General features: G+C 34.1%; 2 protein-coding genes across 2 annotated transcripts; one reads left to right on the forward strand and one right to left on the reverse strand.

Moving 5' to 3' along the window:
• Positions 1 to 2,162: 2,162 nt before the first annotated feature.
• LOC130613530 (uncharacterized protein K02A2.6-like) lies at positions 2,163 to 2,863 on the forward strand. The gene is made up of 2 exons (XM_057434860.1): positions 2,163 to 2,240; positions 2,327 to 2,863. Exons 1-2 carry the CDS (start codon positions 2,163 to 2,165, stop codon positions 2,861 to 2,863), a joined length of 615 nt encoding a protein of 204 aa, XP_057290843.1.
• Positions 2,864 to 6,506: 3,643 nt separating this feature from the next.
• On the reverse strand, positions 6,507 to 13,321 carry LOC130614020 (interferon regulatory factor 8-like). The gene is made up of 8 exons (XM_057435406.1): positions 13,031 to 13,321; positions 12,115 to 12,304; positions 11,916 to 12,020; positions 11,224 to 11,288; positions 10,687 to 10,708; positions 9,914 to 9,957; positions 9,165 to 9,276; positions 6,507 to 8,572 (listed from the first exon to the last, which is right to left on the reverse strand). Exons 1-8 carry the CDS (start codon positions 13,241 to 13,243, stop codon positions 7,923 to 7,925), a joined length of 1,401 nt encoding a protein of 466 aa, XP_057291389.1. The 5' UTR covers positions 13,244 to 13,321; the 3' UTR covers positions 6,507 to 7,922.
• Positions 13,322 to 19,596: the final 6,275 nt, after the last annotated feature.

A 19,596-nucleotide genomic window follows, 5' to 3' on the forward strand; every position in this document is an offset into this window, starting at 1 on the left:
TTTTCAGCATTGCAAAGTTACATTGCCGTGTAAAAATCGAAAAATTTCCTGTCAGTGTTCTGATCGATTCCGGTTCTGCAATAAATGTTTTAAACATGACTACTTTTAACGCTTTTAAAAGACAGTTCAACGGAAAGTTGAGACTGAGAAAAACAGATACGAAAATTATCACATACGGGGCGGAAGAACCATTAATATCCCTAATAGGGGTTGTCACGATGTTAGTGGAATCAGGTCAGAAATTTCTAACAACAGAATTTTATGTTATTGACACTCATCACAGAAATTTATAATCAGGCGAAAGTGCGCTCAGTTTGCAGTTAATCCAGTTGCCACCCGTTGCAAACATCAAAGAAATTTAGCACATTTCAAAAGATCAAAAGCCACCTGAGAATGTACCGAAGCGCCTCCAATCTCTAGTACAGCAGCATCAGGACACGCTATTCAGCGGCAAAATAGGCCAACTCAAAGATCAAGAGGTGAAGTTTCACATTAACAAAAACGTAGTCCCAGTCGCTCAGAGAGAAAGAAGAATTCCATTCGCCCTACCTAAGAAAGTTCAACAAGAAATTGAACGACTCGAAGAGTTAGACATCATAGAAGACGTAACTGGCAAACCCAACCCGTGGTTGAGCCAGTTAGTAGTAGCACCGAAAGCCAATACCAGCGACGTTAGGCTATGTCTAGATATGCGAAATGCTAATACCGCGGTAACCTGCACAAGATACCCTACATCAACGGTCGATGATTTGCTCGTATAGCTTGAAGGAGCCACATGTTTTACCAAGCTAGACATGAATGCAGCATTTCATCAGCTGACCTTAAATGAAGACTCAAGATACATCACCTCATTTCAAACAGAAGACAAAATCAAAAGATACAAACGCCGCCAATTCAGCATCAGAAGAGCTTCAACATGCCCTGCGTACAATTCTATCTGACATAAAAGGAGTCGCCAACATTGCTGATGACATCATCGTTTTCGGAACAAACATTGAAGAACACGACAGCAATTTAAAAGCCGTTCTAGATAGATTAACAGGTAAGGGTTTAACTTTAAAGTTACAAAAATGTATTTTTTCGAAAGAAAACATTGAATTTTACGGCTTTATTTTTAATGCGAATGGCATGAAGCCCAGTCCCTCTAAGGTAGATTCCCTTCAAAACTTAAAAAGACCCGAGAATCAAAAATCCGTACGCAGCTTTCTTGGATTATGCGATTACCTGAAACGTTTTATTCCAAACTTTAGCACAAAACTCACCCGCTAAGAAAATTGCTCAAACAAAACGCCGAATTTATTTGGACCGAAGACTGCGAAAGCTCATTCCAGGCTCTCAAAAGCGCCATCACAACCGACTCGTGTGTAACTTATTTCGATAACGAAAAAGAAACTATTATTTATTGCGATGCAAGCAAAGAGGGAGTTTCAGCAATTTTGTTACAAAAAACGCCTGGGCACCAAAGATGCTAAAGTTATCAGCTATTCATCAAGATCACTCACGGAAACAGAACAAAAATATCGCAAATGGAGCGCGAATGTCTCAGTATCAAATATGCATGTGAACGCAATCGCCTTTACCTGCTGGGGAGAAAATTCGTTATCTACAACGATCATAAACCGATTGTAACCTTACTACAAAAACCGCTGTCCACTCAACCACTACGCATCGAAAACATGCTTCTGAGTATCCAAGGTTACCAATTCGATTTAAAACATGCCAAGAGCGAATACAACATCTGATTATTGTAGCCGTCACCTTGTCTCAAAAAGTCTTCCGTCCAAAAAAAATGAGAGATACGTAAACTTTATCTCCGATATATCCACACCCAACGCGATCACTCTGGATCTAATAAAAACCGAAACCGAGAAAGACGAATTCTTGCAATGCCTGATGACCTTAGTTTTAGAACGTTACTGGCATATTTTAAACGAAATTGATAAGCATCCACATCTTAAAAACGTCAACTCCACCCACCTGAAGTTGTTTAGCAAATTCAAACAAGAACTGACAGTCACCGCTGACCGAAAGGTTATACTAAAGGGATCCCGTATTGTACTGCCCGCTTCTTTACACAAAATCTCAGTTATGCTCGCTCACTCCGGGCACCAGGTCTAACCAAAACTAAAGCCCTAATGCGATCAAAAGTATACTTTATAGGTATGGACGAACTTATCGAAACGAGAATAACAAACTGCGTAGCATGCCAAGCAACAACATCAAACAGGAAATACGAGCCCGTAAAATCAACACCCATACCCCCACCCTTGGCATACCGTACACGTGGAATTCCTAGGCCCACCTCCCAACGGATACTACATTTTAGTCTTTATGGATTGCAAATCGAAATTCCCAAATCGGGTTTCTAAAAAGCACCAATTCTGCAGCCGTCATTAAACTTTTTGAAAGAACATTTAGCCTATTTGGTTACCCGAACAAACTAGTTAGTGACAACGGACCACCATTCAAATCTTTCGAAATCTGTAAATACATGAAAGAAAAAGGAATTACGCATCGCAGGATCACACCATACTGGCCTCAAGCCAATGGTCAGGTCGAACGCTTTATGGGACCACTAGCAAACAGTCTCAGAAAAGCCTCCATTGAAAACCGATACTGGCAAATCGCATGCTACAACTTCCTGCTATCTTATCGTACTACACCTCACAGTACAACCAATGTCGCTCCGGCGGACATGATGTTCAACCGTAAAATCAAAACGACTTTACCTGACTGGACAAATCACGTTGACGTAAATACTGAGGATTTAGCTACTGACCACATCCATAAATCGCAACGCATGTTTAACGAAGATACACCAACGAGGCGGAAAACACCTTCAAAATCGGCGACCAGGTACTAGTACGACTACCCTACCGAGATAAATTTAGCACAAAATTCGATCCGCATCCATACATCATCACACAAAAAAACCACTCCATGATCACCGCAACCGCTACCGACAACTCTCATACTATCACACGAAATAGTACACACTTTTAACCATTGCCTAAAACGGCACCACTACCACATTTCCAACAAGGAGGAGCAGATATTGAGGAAGAAGACGAAAACAATGAAGAAGAACAACCAAGCGGAAGCAGCCACACAAACGAACCCACCGTCATCCCACGTCCTCGAAAACAATACCCTAAGAGACGCATGAGACCAATAGAACAATGGAGAAAATACTAGCAGTAGATTTAGTTAACAGAACTGCACATGACATATAAATGAAGAAAGGGGGAGATGTCATATTGCCAACCTGGTGCATACCAAGTGGCCAACTTGGTATGCACACTATGAACAATAAGAGCACACTTTTGTAAATATTGAGTTAGAGAAGATTACGCTCTGAATATAAAACTCCACGGGCTTTATCGACTAGTATGTTATAATGAACTAGATGTCAAAAGACGTATTTTTCTATTTGACTCATCAACACCGTCATATATTACGTCATATATTATATCAACACCGTCATATATTATGTCAAAAAAAAAAAATAGATGGTTTACAACTCTCGTGTCCGTTTTTGTGACGGTAGGACACGTGAGTATTTAGAAAGTATACAGAAGTATCTTAGTCATTAACGGCAAAGAACGAAATGACATCTATTCAAAGAGTCATATCTATTATGTCACTCAGCTTTCTAAGCAAAGATAGTAGGTGCAAGTAGCGACGAGAAAATCCCAGGGGGGTTTTCCGACGGGGAGATTCCCATGGATTTTTTCAACGGGCTTCCAGTCAATTACTTTTTATACTTGTAGATTTTGTCAGATAAAATTTGGTAAATTCAAATTGATCATTCTCCTACCGACAAGGGAATTACACATTGCTTGTTATCTTATTAACATTGAAAGGCAAACATTTCTCAAAAAGTGAAGCAACTTGTGTAAGTAACAAAGCTATCCTGAAGTGAGTAAATAAAAAAGCAGAAAAACCAAAAACCAAAGAGATATAAATACAGCAATGGTTTCCAAGATTCGGCTTAATGACGTTTTAGAAACCATGTGTAAGATTTATACACGACAAACATAATCAAAACAAAAGTTTGATTTTAATTGGCGCACAAGCCTGACTATGCAAGCAAAACCCCCTTGTTACGTATTATTTCGAATCTTAAGGCCTCATTAATTCATTTCCCATGACTACCCAAAATATGAAAAAAGATATTAAAAAACCATTTATTTAGCACACAAGATAACAATTGTAGTACCTTTGCGTAAGTCCAGAGGCAAGAAACAAATTCAAGATGTAGATCAAGCACTAAAATATCCGTAATACAAAAAAATTAAAACCACTCTAAAATTATAGTATAACTGACAAAAATCAGTTTTTTTCCAAAAGAATTTATTTATTTATTAACTGCTTATCTTTTTATCAACAAAGGTAATCATCTAAGAAACAAAACTCGTCATTTTTCTGTTTTTAAATTAGCGGGTTGAATTCTAATAAGTAGCAGAAAACACTTCCACAACAAAGCAGAATTTAATTTATCAACCTCGTTTCAGGGGATTTTGCTTTTTTCTCATATCAGGAAGAAATCCCTAGGAACGAGGGTGCTCAAGTGACTTGCTTCTCAGACAGAAAAAGAAGTTAGAATAGACAATGTATTAAGCGCTCCCTTCCTTTCAAGCACCCTCTCCTGTGGAGAGCCCTTCTTGAATAAGTATTCCGCGGCATATTCGATTTCTAACATTGCAGACTAAATATTACAAGGCTTTTTTTAAAAAAAGTCATCTGAAGATTGTATAAAAAGAAAAAAATATCATGTGAACGAGGCTGAGATACTGGGATATATATATACTAAGAAATAATAATTGGATAATTAATTAATTGTTTAATTAATTTTTGACCTGACGTAGATAATGCGATGAACTTTGACCCAGATTACATTACCATAATCATGATCTACTTTTGACATCAGCTTATTAACCTGAAAGCTCAGCAGTTTTTCTCTGACTTTCAAAATAAAATTCTAGGAACTTACTGCTCTAACGAAAGTACTATTGTCAGGACCAAATCATGACTAAATATTTGCAACAAAGCCCTTTCTTTTGCTGAAATAGATAAATAACTAGCAAAATAAATAAATAAATGAGATATGACAACAAATAGGACTGTTGACACTATGGTATTATTTATCCATGTAAGATATGCCTTATCAAACGGAAAGAAAATTAGGGAAAAGCCATACTAATGTTAAGGATGAAATGATTGAAAGTTTTCCTCGACTAACTAACTTTACTGCTGGTCAATGTTTTCATTAAAATGTTTAATTCTGCTCCTACGTAAGTCAATCAGCTAGTTCTCATATTAAATAAAGAAATTTAATTACATGAGAGGGAAAGATAACAAGAAAGAATTTACATAAAAAGCTCTGGGGATGAGAAATGCAAATTGGTATGTATTATTTTTAAATGAGAGAAAACTTTTGTCGAGGAAAGCGAATTAATTTTATCATGGGGGTTTCTATGTATCGGTGACTAAAATTTTCCCTGCTTGTTAATGTTCCGACTAACCTAAAACCCGATTTTTTCCCCCGACAAGTTAAATACTTTTTTTTGTTTCTTTTTTTATATGCAACCTCTTTCCAAGGCTTCTTTTTCGCTTTTCTGATAAGATGAGTACCGTAGGTTTTCGCTACAGAGTATTTAATGTTTCATGAAAACATTCATTATTCTATCCATCCAACCTCGTTCCCAGGGCTTTTTGTCTCTTCCTGATAATCACAAGCATTTTGATTTGTTGGCGCTTGGCGTGTAGCAGTTGTAGACATCCCAACTTTCACCTACATCTAGACATTTTTTTCTTCAAAGAACCTGGTTTCTATGCACATAGTTTATTTTGATTTTAATTTGATTCCGCGTCTCAACATTGATCACCATAACGAAAGAAATGAATGTTATTTCAAAATCAAATTTTCTGTTTCGTTAATATCCGTTAGTATGGATTCCCATTGGTGTTATTGGTTGATTTTCCATCAAACGACCAAGTAAACAAAAGGGAAATATAGGAATTAATTTTCGTGAGGTTTTTGCTATATTTTTGAAAATTTTCAAATCCTTTCAAGAGAACAGAAATTAATTTTTGGTTATTAATTGTACGAATTGATCCCAGCAAAAAGTAATCCCTTTTTGAAGCATATCCTTTCTACCAACTCTGCACATTTAAAAATCTTCAAAGCAAAGTCGCCTTCCCTTATCCTTTGTATATTTGTTCCGTTATTTTGTTGAACAGTTGTTTAACTCCTTGTAAAGTAGTATTCACTTGTTTTCACTTCAAGGCAAGTTTCACTTCCCGTTTATAATAATCATATCTAAACTTTCTGTTTTGAAAAACGCGATGTTCATAACACAACTTCGATCTCAGGGCTCTTCTTCTGTTTGGGACGAGGATGTTTGATAATATATGTAAAATTTTAAAAAGAAACTACGGAAGGGGTTGTGCAGGGGAAGTTGCCATCCGCATAAAGCGGATATGGTAAAAAAAAACTTTCCAACTCATAAATATTTATCTTTCTAATTACTAAACTTATTTTCTAAATAATAAAAAGAGAATTAAAAAAGAATAAAATTGTTTGATTTTTTCCCACACATAAATATAGAAGAATTCAACGTGTTATCATTTTAACAAGCGTTCATTAGATAACCATATTCGTTACCAAATTTCGCGCGAATACAGTTTCCTGCAGCGGTCAAAAAAAATTATTTCGCGCCTATTGACTTTTTTACAATAGCATAATGAACGTATTTCGCGCGAGTTTAAATTTCCCTTTCCCTCAAAAAAAGCAAGTAAAATATAGTTAAATTCCGAGTTTTACACAAATTATTGATATAACTATTATATATACCGTAGTATTAGGTTTTTCGCGCGTGATAATTTTCGCGCGAAAGGTTTCGCACACAATCCCTGTACTAAATTTCAGGCAACGACGTTAGCGCGCGAAAATTACGAATAAGGTATTAATTCCCAAAACAAACGTTGCTTCATTTATACTAATAAAATTTACAATTGAAATACTACCTACCTAAAGATTTGGAAGGCGTGGATTTGATTTAGCGAGATTGAGCAATTTTTTCAACCTATGCTAAATAAAGTAAAATTCCTCCAAGAAATTGAAAAACGAATTTTGCTGACAAAAAAAAAAGTTTAAGTCAAATGAGCGATGAATAATGAACTCGATATATATTGCATTAGGAAAGTTTTGTTTTTACAAACTACACTCTCCACTAAATTTAATCATCGCCAAGTATTTTCTACAAAAAAAATTAAAGTCAAGGAAAATGCTGAGTGTACGACACTATGACACAAAATAGGAGATAAACACATTCCCGATAAACATTTCATATTTACATATATTTTCAGATCAGTCTGAATATCTTTTAATTTAAAGAATTTCTGAAATTTCAGGCCACAGCCGGGTTTAATACCTTTAAATACTTTTAAGCAAGCTATCTGTCAATCTACCAATCTACTTTTCCATTTCTTTTTGGGAGTTAGCAGTGAAAAGTACCTATGACCTCAGCCTCAAACTTGACAGATTTAGGGGGTCTCATTCATCTTACATTATCACCTCTTTCCTACAAAATAAAAATGTAAATTGCGGAGGGGTGTACCATCCTAGATAATACATTTCATTTCTTGTAACATACAGTCAGAAACTTTTCTCTGTGCTATGAAATTAATTCTTGCTGAAATAAAACATAACAATGGCATTAAAAAAAAAGATAAAAAATTTTACATTTTAGAGTGAACATAACATAACAATACACAAATAAAAATTATGGGAAATAGTAAATAAAAGTATATTAGAAGCGTTTAAAATATAGCGTCGACTATATATACAACATTTCTACATTCCGTGCAATTTTTACATCGATAATAACAGTACAAAAACCCCGGAAGAATAAGAACGCTTAAGCATATGCATCAGCCAGGGCGATTTTCTCCATCCTCTCCTTTAGAACATCATCAGGATTTTGAGACGAAACTAACTGCTCAATAGGCTTATTCGCCTTCGCATCTTTAAACAGTTTCTTGGAGAAGAAATGCGTCACGGAGCAGTGGATGAGAACCTCCTTCAACGGCTCGTGATACGACCATTTTTGACCGAACGAAAAATACATTTCGCATGACGGTGGAACGCGTTGTCCATTTTGGTACGCCGATAAACCGGGCAGGAACTGGCGGTAAAAGCTAAACACTAAGGTCTGTTGAGACCTTCTCAGTTCGTTGGGTTGTGTTTGTGTGTTATTTGAGTAAAAGACTTTGGCTTGACACAGTCTGGTGGCATAGATATCTCCATTAGGCTTAACCTCAATTACCAACCCCCGTCGTATCCAATTTAGCATTTTTTGCGAATTATCATCTTCGGCATACGGGTAATATACTTGATGGGCTTCCAATGGTCCATAGATGTTCGACAGTACTTCTTTGGCACCATCCTCTTGAACAATGTCAGTAGGAACTGGCGGTGGAGGTTCATACGCGATGCGCACACCGTGTGGGGTGTTAACAACAAGACTGCCTACTTCTTTTTCAGAGAAAAACAACTTGATCCCAATAGCTAAACGATAAAACATTGTTATGTTAGAGAGAATAATCTTTCTACGGAAACACAAAATGCGATATGTAAAGGACGGGCGATTTATTCACGGGCTACCAACTAGTTTGTTTAAAAGAAATTATTGTGTTCAAAATGGTTGCGCTGTAGCTTTATTTCGGATTTGATTAGTTTCCTGTATATTTATATGTATTTATTTATTTTTTTTATTTATTTTTTTTATATAAGCTATATGTACATAGTTATTTCTCCGACGTTAAATAAATTAAGAAGAAGAAGGATCTCTTGCAAAGTTAGTGTTACTTCATGCTAAAAAGCGCACAAGACTGCACGAAATATCGATGAAGAAGGCTTGGAAAATGGGTTAACAATTTTTTTCTGAATATTATTTTTAAGGATAAAATTCCGCAAATGTTTTGATTATAAAAGGACTATTACATTCTGGGACCTATTTCCCAGAATGAAATAAATTGTGTTAGGAAGACAATTAAGAAACTTTTTGAATTAACCTCCCCGTCAAGTTTTTTAATGGACATCTTTTAAAACACACGTGACTCAAAATACTCAAAGGTAACCAGGCATGATTTCTACTCACCAGTGATGGGTATGTTGCTTGGGGGTTGTAGCTTCGCGTTCTGCATTTGTTGACATTCCATAACTTCCATTTTAATTTGTTTGTTTGGTGCCATTTCTTTCATCAGAATTTTCTAAATATAGCACAACATAAATATCTCGATCTAGCTACAGATATTTTTTAAAATGCTTCTTGTGTTATATAAAAATATAATATAAAAAGTCCAACACTTTATCAGGATGTCACAAATTAACCCTAAGAATTACAACACTTAGAAATAAACAAACAAACAAAAGCCCAAAAAAACCCAAACCAAATAAGAACCCGAGAAATTATTCATAAAGTAACTTCAGTTTTCTAATTCAGCACACCCTTTTTACAGGACCACAAATGATGTATACGCGTCTATTGTCAAATAAGGCGTCTAGATGAACGGGCGTTTTTCGTCGAGGTAAAAAAAAGCCTTTGATATACAAATTTCAGCACAGAATTTTTTATCAACGCCAACTTATAATCCTTCTTACAGAGGCTTTTTACGAAAAGTAACAGTCATTTGCGAGGGCACTTGTTCAGTCAGACCTTTAGCATATATGTTCGTTATACCTTATTAGCTAATGCTTTTTTTTTCAATTTCCAGAAATTCAAATTCATAACCTCTACCCGCCCCCCTATTCTTTTTTTCAGTCAGACCTTTAGCGTATTTATGTTTGTCATACCGAACAGATTACTGTGCATCCCGCACGTTTTTAATATCAGTGAGATGCACTAACCTCAATATCGTCAAAGTCCTCATCATTGAACGTAGGTAAATGTCCTAAACACGAAAAAAACAATTATTCACAATCACAAACCTTTTTAGTGAAAGATGTTTGCAATTTATTTCTTATTTTTTGCCTTGAAAATCCTTACATATTTAGATAAAATCTCCTCCCCTAAAATTGACCAACGCAGCTTAAGATACAGAAATGCCAAGCTTCAGAGATTATATGGTTGATAAGTATCGAAGAATTAAGAGTTAAAAACTCTATCTAACAGGGTTGCGATTTAAACACTTTTGATGAGAATTTTAAACCTCCTTTGAAAAGATCATGGTGTTTTCATTAAAAAATTAAAGAGATTAAAGAACATTTTTATAATCCCCCAAAAATTGAGAATATTTGAGGAGATTTTAAAGGTGATACATTTTAAAGAAAATAAAAACATGCAAACATTAAAATAGAGGAGGCGTAGCAACCCTATTGTTGACATTAATTTTACATGTAGGGATGCCATGTTCAACGCATGACGTAAACAATTCACCTACATGAAACGAAATTGCAGACAGCAATAAACGCATTAAGAAATTAAAAGATTACGTCAGAGAGTGCAAAATAGTTAGTTTGTTGACAGAAAAACAGCTACACAATCATTTTATAAAAAGCATTTATCCTGAAGCAATGAAAATAAATGCTTCTGGGAATAACATAACGTTTTATACAGGCTAAAAAGAAACAGAAACAAGATTTACATACACAAAAAAAAGTAGCGCAAGGTTTATACTTACTATGTTGTGGCATTTGTGGAACCTAAAAAAGGAAAGAGGTGATCTTAGCTTGTTAAGGTAACCTATAGCAAAACAGAATAAATAAAAAAGAAGAAGTCATTCAATTCTAATTCCAATGTCTTCCAATAACATTTTAAGTAAATTTCTTTTAGTTCTCAAGTATCTTATTGATCCAAACATTGTTGACTATAAGGTGAGTTAGCCCCACTATTTTGTTAGCTCTAATTTTTCTTGCCTCCTCAGAATTTTTAATCTTCCAAAAGTAAAGCTGTGGCACAACCATTTTGAATGTGAACAATATTAAGAAGGCTTTTACTTTTTTCTAACTGTAGACTATGAAATTTCTACGAATTCTCCACACCCTCCCTGTTTATTACAACCTTTGATAACATTGAGCTACAAAGTGTATTTTGCAGTACAAGTAAACCAGCTGCACATAAAATGGAATTATTTCCACTTTTGACACAACAACAAGTATAAATCTAGATGGAAAACGAGCAAAACAACTTAAAATAGGCTTAGCATGTTGGCTCTTACCTCATTTTGATCTATCAAAAACTGCTTGATCTTGTCAATTTCTTTCGTGGCATTTCCAGTAGGGCCTGAAATATGAAATGTGACACTGCTGAAACAAATCTCATTACACCTGCTAATAATATTTTTCACGAAAATTTCATCACTAAGATAACGGCTGAAAAAACTTTTCCGCAATCGCACATTTAGTTAGACGACATGCGCACAGATAAAAGATCATAGTTCCAAACAACATGAAAATATAGTTGTTAATAAAAAATTGAAAAAATATGCTACTTAAAGATGCTAATTTTAGCAGACATAAATTTTTGTGCTTTTTCTCGAATTTAGGCTAAATTTGCAAAGCTATGTACAACAGCAAAAAAAAAAACAAAAAAAAAACACTAAAGACTGGTGTCATCCGATTTTAAAAAAGAGCAACTTTGTTCAGATGCGAAAATTAGCAATTAACAGGTTTGAATGCAGTTTGCAAATATTTACTAAGAAAACCTCCTTTTTACTTTCTTGCAACAACCATTATATAGATTCAAACAATTGATGAAAAATGAGATTTTAATTATTTTATTAAGATTTTCTTCACAGATGATTTACAAAGGCAACATTTCTATTTGCGAGTTGTAACCTGCCAATAATTGAGTAACTACTAACACAATTGGCATTGTTGTAAATTAAAAGAATTTAAATTGGGAACTTACAATAGGGTGAACCTGGTTCTGACATAACGTAAGAAGATGCTGGTGACATTGCTGGCATGGCGGCAAAATTTGTGGTTTGCGCTTTGCGAATTCTTTCCATTTCTTCTATAAACCAAAAGCAGTTTAAAATAAGTTAATGAAACAGACAAGAAGAAAATTGCTACCTAAAAACATAACAAAAAGGATGTCATGTACTCACCTGGTGAACGAAATCTGTACACACGGTATGGATCATTTCCATCTAACTGATGGTGACCAGCCATTTCCTCTATGTCTGGCATTTTATGCAAAGCATTTCGAAACCTTGTTTTCCATGTTGAAACATCTGGTGGATCTCCTGGTGAATATCTTTTAGTGTGCCGTGCCCATTCACGGAAAATTTTAGCATCCTGTAAAGACAAACATGAGTACAAAATCATAATATCAAAATCAAATAATAAAATGAAAATTACAAAGGCCTGTAAAAAAATCCACTCAGGAAGAGTAACAATAACAAAGCTAGGACTTAGAGATTTGATGATGTCAGCAGTGGCCTGTTAAATTTTTTTTTTACAATTTATTAACAATCACTTCCATACATTATAGCTTGAAATGCGGATTAAAACAATGTAAAAAATCATGTGCTTTATACGAACGGTTTTGAGAGATTGAAGTTTAAATATTGTCATAACAACCCATTGGTTCCTAAAAATTTAATTACCTAGTAATCTGCACGGTTAAAGATAATTGACGTTACCACATTGTTTTCAAGCTATTTGACTCCAATGTTATAAGTACAATGAAATAATCTTGTTCAATATTTTGAAGTCAGTAATGCATTGACGCTGTGTAATAATTTCAAAAAAGTAAATAAAACGACACATTTTTCAGATATATCAGAGGACATTGAAGATATTGATAAATTTGATCAGGGCTGTTATTCTTTTTCAGGGTCAAATTTAAGGAGATATAAGGAATCTTTTAACCTATTTTAAGCAGATTATGAAAGTTTCAGGACATCTTTTAAAAAGTTAAGGAGATTAAAGCAGGTTGCACATGTTGTGTTGATATATATGTTATTTCATATGATATCTAATCTGAAACACAAGGCACTCAAAATTATAAAGTAAACATACTCTGTCTTCATCAAACCCAGGCCTTCCATAATGCTTCCAGGTCAGCTTAAAAATCTTGAGATCTTTATTTATCCACCCACAACCAGGACAATTTCCAGAATCCAACTGATCTGTGAGCCAAGAACGCAACCGTTGACGTGGTTGGTTTTCGTAAGCTGTAGGATTTTGCGATGCATCGTCAAACAGTTCTTGCACAATATCAACATGTGCCATCTTTTACTTTTATTTATTCTATCACTAGTGAACTTAATTTTTTTTTTTAGGTTCTAAAAAACAAGTGTAAAGTCAGTAATGCTGAGAAAGATTTTTTTTAAAAGACACAAAAAAATCTTCTGTTGATTGATAGATTCCTAAGCCATAAAAAAGAAGCCAATAATTTCATTTTTGCACATTGTTCACTGTTAACATTTTGTATATAATTTGTCGTTACAAAAACTTTTACACATATGCAAAATAACATGATATCAATTTGTCATCCTTGATTAATTTTAGGGTTCAAGAACTGTATACCCTAATCCCTTAAATTTCATCTATGGATAAGCGCATTAAATCAAGGATTTTGCAAATAAGATACCAGCAACTGTGGGGTTGTCAGATTACCAAAATATTTAAAAGGTCTAAAAGTTACAACACACATTAATGACAGAAATGTTTGCAAATATCACAGATTGACATTGCATTTGCAAATATTAATGTAAAGCAATAAGCTGACAGCAATAGAGATGTTGAAAAATGTATAAATAACGCCGATTACAAAGTTCTTGCATTTATGTATACCGTTTTTCCTCTGATAAACACAGCAGCGTTTATTGCAAAATGAAGCTTGTGGGTGCTGTGTTTATTAAAGGGCGGCATTAATCAGAGAGCGACGTTTGTCGGATCGTACAAAATGATGACAGACAAAGAAATCTTAGTTGGACATATACCAATAGAACTGTGGAAGCCTGCATTAATTTTTATTAGAATTAAAGATAATCACGTACACGCAACCATAAATGGTAAAAGGTTTAGAGAGGTTGGGTTAAGTGTACCTGCGCAATTCAAATGTTACACATCAAGTAAAACTCAAGAAAAAATTCTTTATGACGAACTGTTGAAAAGGAAAAAGCAATATTCGTTCTTACCTTTATCTGTAGAAGGATTTGTAAACAGAAGACAAGTTAAACTATTATAAACTCCATTTTCACTGTTTGCTTTATTTATCTAATAAAACGCCGCATCTATGATGTGTCGTTTTAATAGAGGGCAGCGTATATTTCAACTATCTAGCTAGAAGTGCGGCGTTTAATAGAGGCAGCGTTTAATACAGGGTGGCGTTTGTTAGAGAAAATACGGTATAATATCTTTTTTTGTGACTAAACTCAGTGAAAAAATTCTGTCCTTTGACATTCCCTCACAGTTGCCCCTGACGGTTTTGTTATATTTTTCCACCAAACACAGCAAAAACATCGACAGTGTTTTTCCTATAAACCTATTTTAATAAACTTGTATACAACTGTTGTATGCATTATACTATATATATATACAAAATGTTATTTTATGTTAGGAAATACATTATTATATAGTATATATATATATATAATTGTAATAATGAATTTGTAAAATAAATAAATCTATACCAAGTGCATACAAACAGAAATCATGAAATCTTTTTGTCCCACACAAGAAATTTCACAACAAGAAAGATATAAATTAAAATCAGGAACTGGTAAGAAGACATTTATATTAATGGTCACATCCTGACTTTAATTGATTCTAACAGTTTCATTTTCCTTCACCTTTTAACCTCCAAACACAATCTACTTGTCTTCATCAAGTTATACTACATTGGCGATATAGACAAAAAAAAACATGTAAAGGTGAGCAATAGACATATGATAACCAAAGATTTCTAGACTATGATTTTTTATGAGCAACATTTTTCTTCAGCCTGGGTATTTCTTAAGGAGATTTTCTGAAAATTTATAAAGCTGCAAACTCCTATTTTAAAACACTTTTAAGAAGCAGCTCCATTAATCTATCAATTTAACTTTTTCTTTTTAATTTTATTAATATTTCAGTTACAGCAGCAATTCAAGTTACCAATGCTGAGGTTATTTAAAGCTTGTAATGATGTAATACAAAGGAATAAGGATGTACTTGCATTTTAGGGGCTTCCTCGGAAGAGGCCTTTATTTCCCCCTGATCCCCTGACACATCATTCCTACAATCCTGGTTGTAATTTTTTAGAAAATGGCAGATTTTCAGCTATTTCATGAAATAGCAAAACAGCTTTCCCTGAAAAATGTTCCCTGGATGAAAGGCTGCAAAAGTAAATGAGATTCATTGAAAGCGCGCTATCAGTTCAGTCAATGTCTGCAGTATAGAACAATTAACACAACAGCCCGCAAAGGTTAAGCAAATAAAACAAAAAAACATGCAAGAATTAAAAAGTTTGAGATTTTGAATCTAACCAAATAACCCAAAAAAGTCTATTTGTGAACATTGAGAAGTAACCTTTGACAAATTGAAAGTGAGTAGGTCCAATATAAAAAAACGACATTAGGAAGTCAAACTCTCACAGAAATTTAAAAACAAAACAAATACTAAGAAGAAAAAATTGACGAAAGATACGTTAGACTATAGCTAGTTATATGTGAATACACGCACAGACAGCTAGCTATATGTATAGCTAGCTACCACAAATTTAAAGCAAGAAAAATCAACATTCAGTCTTAATTTAAAGGATTCAGTTGGGAATAATAATAATAACTCTGTAGCTAACCCTCCTGTTGTGGAGGGTTAGCTACAGAATTTGGTTAGAAATAGATAGCTAGGTAATATAAAGAACAAAAGAAACGAAGGGATTATTCAAGACACAGGATCGTTCCCCTAAGCCAACTACCAGGCTGTAAACATTGATTATTCTGTGCAGTGTTGATTTTACAACTGTTTCTTCACGACATTATTAGTTATAATTCTTGATGTGTTTTAACACGGAAAAAGTGGAAAGAACCTTTTTATATTCAGGTTCAGGAAACAGAAAGAGGAAATATTAAAAAAACACCACGCGCCCACCATCGGCTCAATGATTTTTGCTGTGTGCAGCAATTCCGGGGGACAGAAAGTTGTACCAAGGGGAATCACCATTTCTTCCTTTTTTCGGGGTAACGCTGTACGCGTCCCCAGGGGGATAACCGGCCATACCATTCTGGAAAACTGATCCAGGACGGTTTGAAACGCTCTAAGTTTCATTTTATTGTGTCTGGTATCAAAAGTATGTACAGTTGCCCTCTTCGTTCCTGGGGTCTTTTACAAAAAGCCGTGTTGTTACAATCATCGGATGGTGACGACTTAACCAGGGACGATATAGATACACGTTTTTTTTTTATAAGAAACATTTTATAAGAAACCTACATGTAAAATTTTCAAAAATTAAGAAACTTTTACTACTACATTCTATGTCTATTTCTGAAAAAAAAAACATGTTTCTAATTAATCCTTTCAATTAATGCAGTGGACGTGATTTTGGAGTTATGTTTTTGATTGTTAAAAACCTTTTGCAGCCTATGTTCTATTTTTTCTAAATAGTAGGAACATTGCTGGGTAGTTAAGTCATGTCCTTATTATTTATGATTTTTCCGAAAAGTGTGCGTTTATAAGAAAAAATTGAGTGTTTTTGTTCCGATCAATCAAGTTATTTTGCCTCGTCTCCTTAAAACTGTTCTTGAAAAATGTATAACGGATAGTGTGGTCATTGTTTGTATATAAGTATTTGAAACGATCAACATACTTTCTTAAGTCTTGTAAAAATTAAGGAACTTGTAAATTCCATAAAAGGCTTTCAGAACAAAATTGATCCTTTTATAACAGTCGAGACTTTTGATATCAACAGGGCTCTGGGATTAAGGTTGTTTAAGCCCTCGCAACCTCGTCACCAGGATTTATTTGCTTCTCAACGATGGCTGCGATTTTTGATAGTTTTAGCCTTTTCACCGCCACACGGTAAAAGGTGCTGGGGTCGAGCTTGAAGCCCTTGCACTTTCATTTAATTTTTTTTTACGTCATTTTGGTGGCCTGCAGCCGATAAAATTGCAATGACGTAATGTTAAAACAGAGGAACGGAAACGAACGAAATAAATAATCCCACCGAAGTAAAATGGCAGACTTCTCATGTTGGTTTTACTTGTTTGGTCAAATCTAGCAATCTTATAGCAACGCGAGTGTAAATATCTATATCTTTTACGTGGTTAGCTAGTTAGCCTTACTAAGCTTCCAGTGTTAAAATCGTTAAAGTTTGGAAAATAAACAAAAAACTTTTGGGAAAAATGAGTAGCATTATTTAAATTTATCAGCAAAAATTATAAGATAGGAAATTTGGAATACCATAAGATTGTTAGACCAGGATTTATTGTAATTTAAAGTTCAAATTTTATAACAGTTTGACCATAATATTTAACTGCAATGAAAAATTTATACTGCAGTTGATTTCTGTGGTCTTTTCTTTTATTAAAACATTAAAAGTTTGGCTGTCCCACACAAAGTCAGACACAAAGTTGGGCGAAATCATTTGACTACTTTTAGCTGCCTGTTTTTAAAATTTTTGCCTTATGTGGTGCATGTGTGAAAATTTACAGTGCTTATTGAAAAAAAGAGGGCATAAAATTTTTTTTTCCAGTATAATAAAACTACTGTATTGCAAGAAAATGCCTTTTGGTTAGCTTTGTGCAATTAAACCAAGGTAGGCCTAGTCAAAGAAGGAGTTTTTTATCCCGATCAGAAAAATAATATGTTAAAAGATAATTTTAAGAAAAAAACGCATATTTTAAACAAAAGCCCCGGCCTACAACTAAAAGAAGAACACCTTTATACGCAACACTTCAGTGCGAATTAAAGATGTGCATTTTCATAAGTCTTGACTTCTTTAAGCATAGTTGTTTTGCAATATTTTTTGAAGAAACCACACTCAAAACACCAAAAAATCCTGGCTATCCAAAATTTGTATTACAATTAAAAACTAGTACTCCGGTATGACCATACCTTGGGTAGTTTGATTCAAAATCAAAGTCAGTTAAACATCGTCAATAATAAAATGCCTTACTTTGGGTGGTTGTTATTCTTAACCAAAGTCGGCCAAAAAGTGCCAATATTAAAAAACCCAACTTTGGGTGGTTTATATATTCCAATCAAATTTGGTACAAAACATTAGCCCTACTTTGGGTATCTATGTATGCTCTATTGTAGGTATGCTTTTGCTACAGTACTCTGAAAAGGTTTGTTATCATCATGGTTCATGTTTACATCATTTTTAGCATGAACCACGATACGTATTTTTTTTTTTTAAAAAATCGTGGACTCACTTCATGATCATGTTTCGTTGACTACACAAACAAATATAAAACATTACACCATGGTGTCGACGATACATCATATCTATTGTAAAACAGACAAAAACTATTGTTTTATCAATTTAATTAAAAACCGACGGCAAAAAAATAAATTAACACTTGTTGTTTTAATTCGTTGTCATAAAGCTATAGTCATATAATATTTTTTTTTCTTTGGGAATCAAGCAGCGTCAAAAAGGCATTAGGGGATTCTAACTTGATTAGTTGCTCTAGCGGTGAAGTAGATAGTAGCTTACGGTCGATCCATCGGCCAGTCAGTCGGCGAAATAAAAATAATTTTACCAAAAATGTAAGGTCGGAACAACAACAACAAAATAACAATGGAGGGGGTGTTACAACAAGCATATTTTTCGATGTATTTTTGCATCACGCATAGTCAATAATCAATTTTGTTGTGAAAGAAAGATATATAATAATTTATGTCCCTAAAAAAATGGCTGCCAAACTAGCTGTCAGGGTGAAAAGATAAAAGAAGAAGTCCTGCGACTTAAAGATTTCCGCCATAAGCAATAATCTGAAAAAGTACTGAACTTTCAAGTGAACTGAGTAATATGGGGGAACAAAATCATTGAATTTTCTAAAATTTTAAAATTCAATTTTTGATTATTATTGTAATTGTAAATCATAGCTAATTTGAATTAACTTCTTTTCTCTATAAGGCGACAATTTAATTAGTTGTTCTACGGGCGAAGTCGATAGTAGCTTACGGTCGGTCGGTCAGCGAAATAAAAATATTTTTATTGAGAATGTATGGTCGGAACAACAAAAAAAGAATAAAATAACAACGTAGGACGGTGTTGGGTGACAACCGTTTTTTTCTATGTATTTTTGCATAACGCATGCAGTTTATATTTTTTAGTTGCGAAGCAAAACTAATAATAATTTGTCTCACTAAAAAAATGTAACTAGTACTCAAGGTGAAAAGATAAAAATACTTGCATGTTCAAAAACTTGTTTTTAAAAGTTATGCACCAAGAATTTTTCTTGGGTTATTTTCAAAGTACAGCAAGAATTATTCTTGTGCTGTTTTGAAAGTTGACAGAATATACTAGTATTGTTTTAAAAGTTTTGCAGCAGGTTATACTTGCCCTTTTTCGAAACTTATACACCAAGTTATTCTTCTCCTTACTTAAAATAATAAAACAAACAATTTTGTGTTCTTTAATGTTTTTTGCGCCG

The sequence above is a fragment of the Hydractinia symbiolongicarpus genome, chromosome 11, assembly GCF_029227915.1.
Source record: "Hydractinia symbiolongicarpus strain clone_291-10 chromosome 11, HSymV2.1, whole genome shotgun sequence".
NCBI classification, from domain to species: domain Eukaryota; kingdom Metazoa; phylum Cnidaria; class Hydrozoa; order Anthoathecata; family Hydractiniidae; genus Hydractinia; species Hydractinia symbiolongicarpus.

Coding starts and splice junctions, on each gene's coding strand:
- LOC130613530 (XM_057434860.1), top strand. CDS start 2,163: ATGGACGAACTTATCGAAACGAGAATAACAAACTGCGTAGCATGCCAA. Junction 2,241..2,326: donor CAAACAGGAAATACGAGCCC/GTAAAATCAACA, acceptor ACTACATTTTAG/TCTTTATGGATTGCAAATCG.
- LOC130614020 (XM_057435406.1), bottom strand. CDS start 13,243: ATGGCACATGTTGATATTGTGCAAGAACTGTTTGACGATGCATCGCAA. Junction 10,709..11,223: donor TTTTGATAGATCAAAATGAG/GTAAGAGCCAAC, acceptor TTCCTTTTTTAG/GTTCCACAAATGCCACAACA. Junction 9,958..10,686: donor TCCACAAATGCCACAACATA/GTAAGTATAAAC, acceptor TTTCGTGTTTAG/GACATTTACCTACGTTCAAT.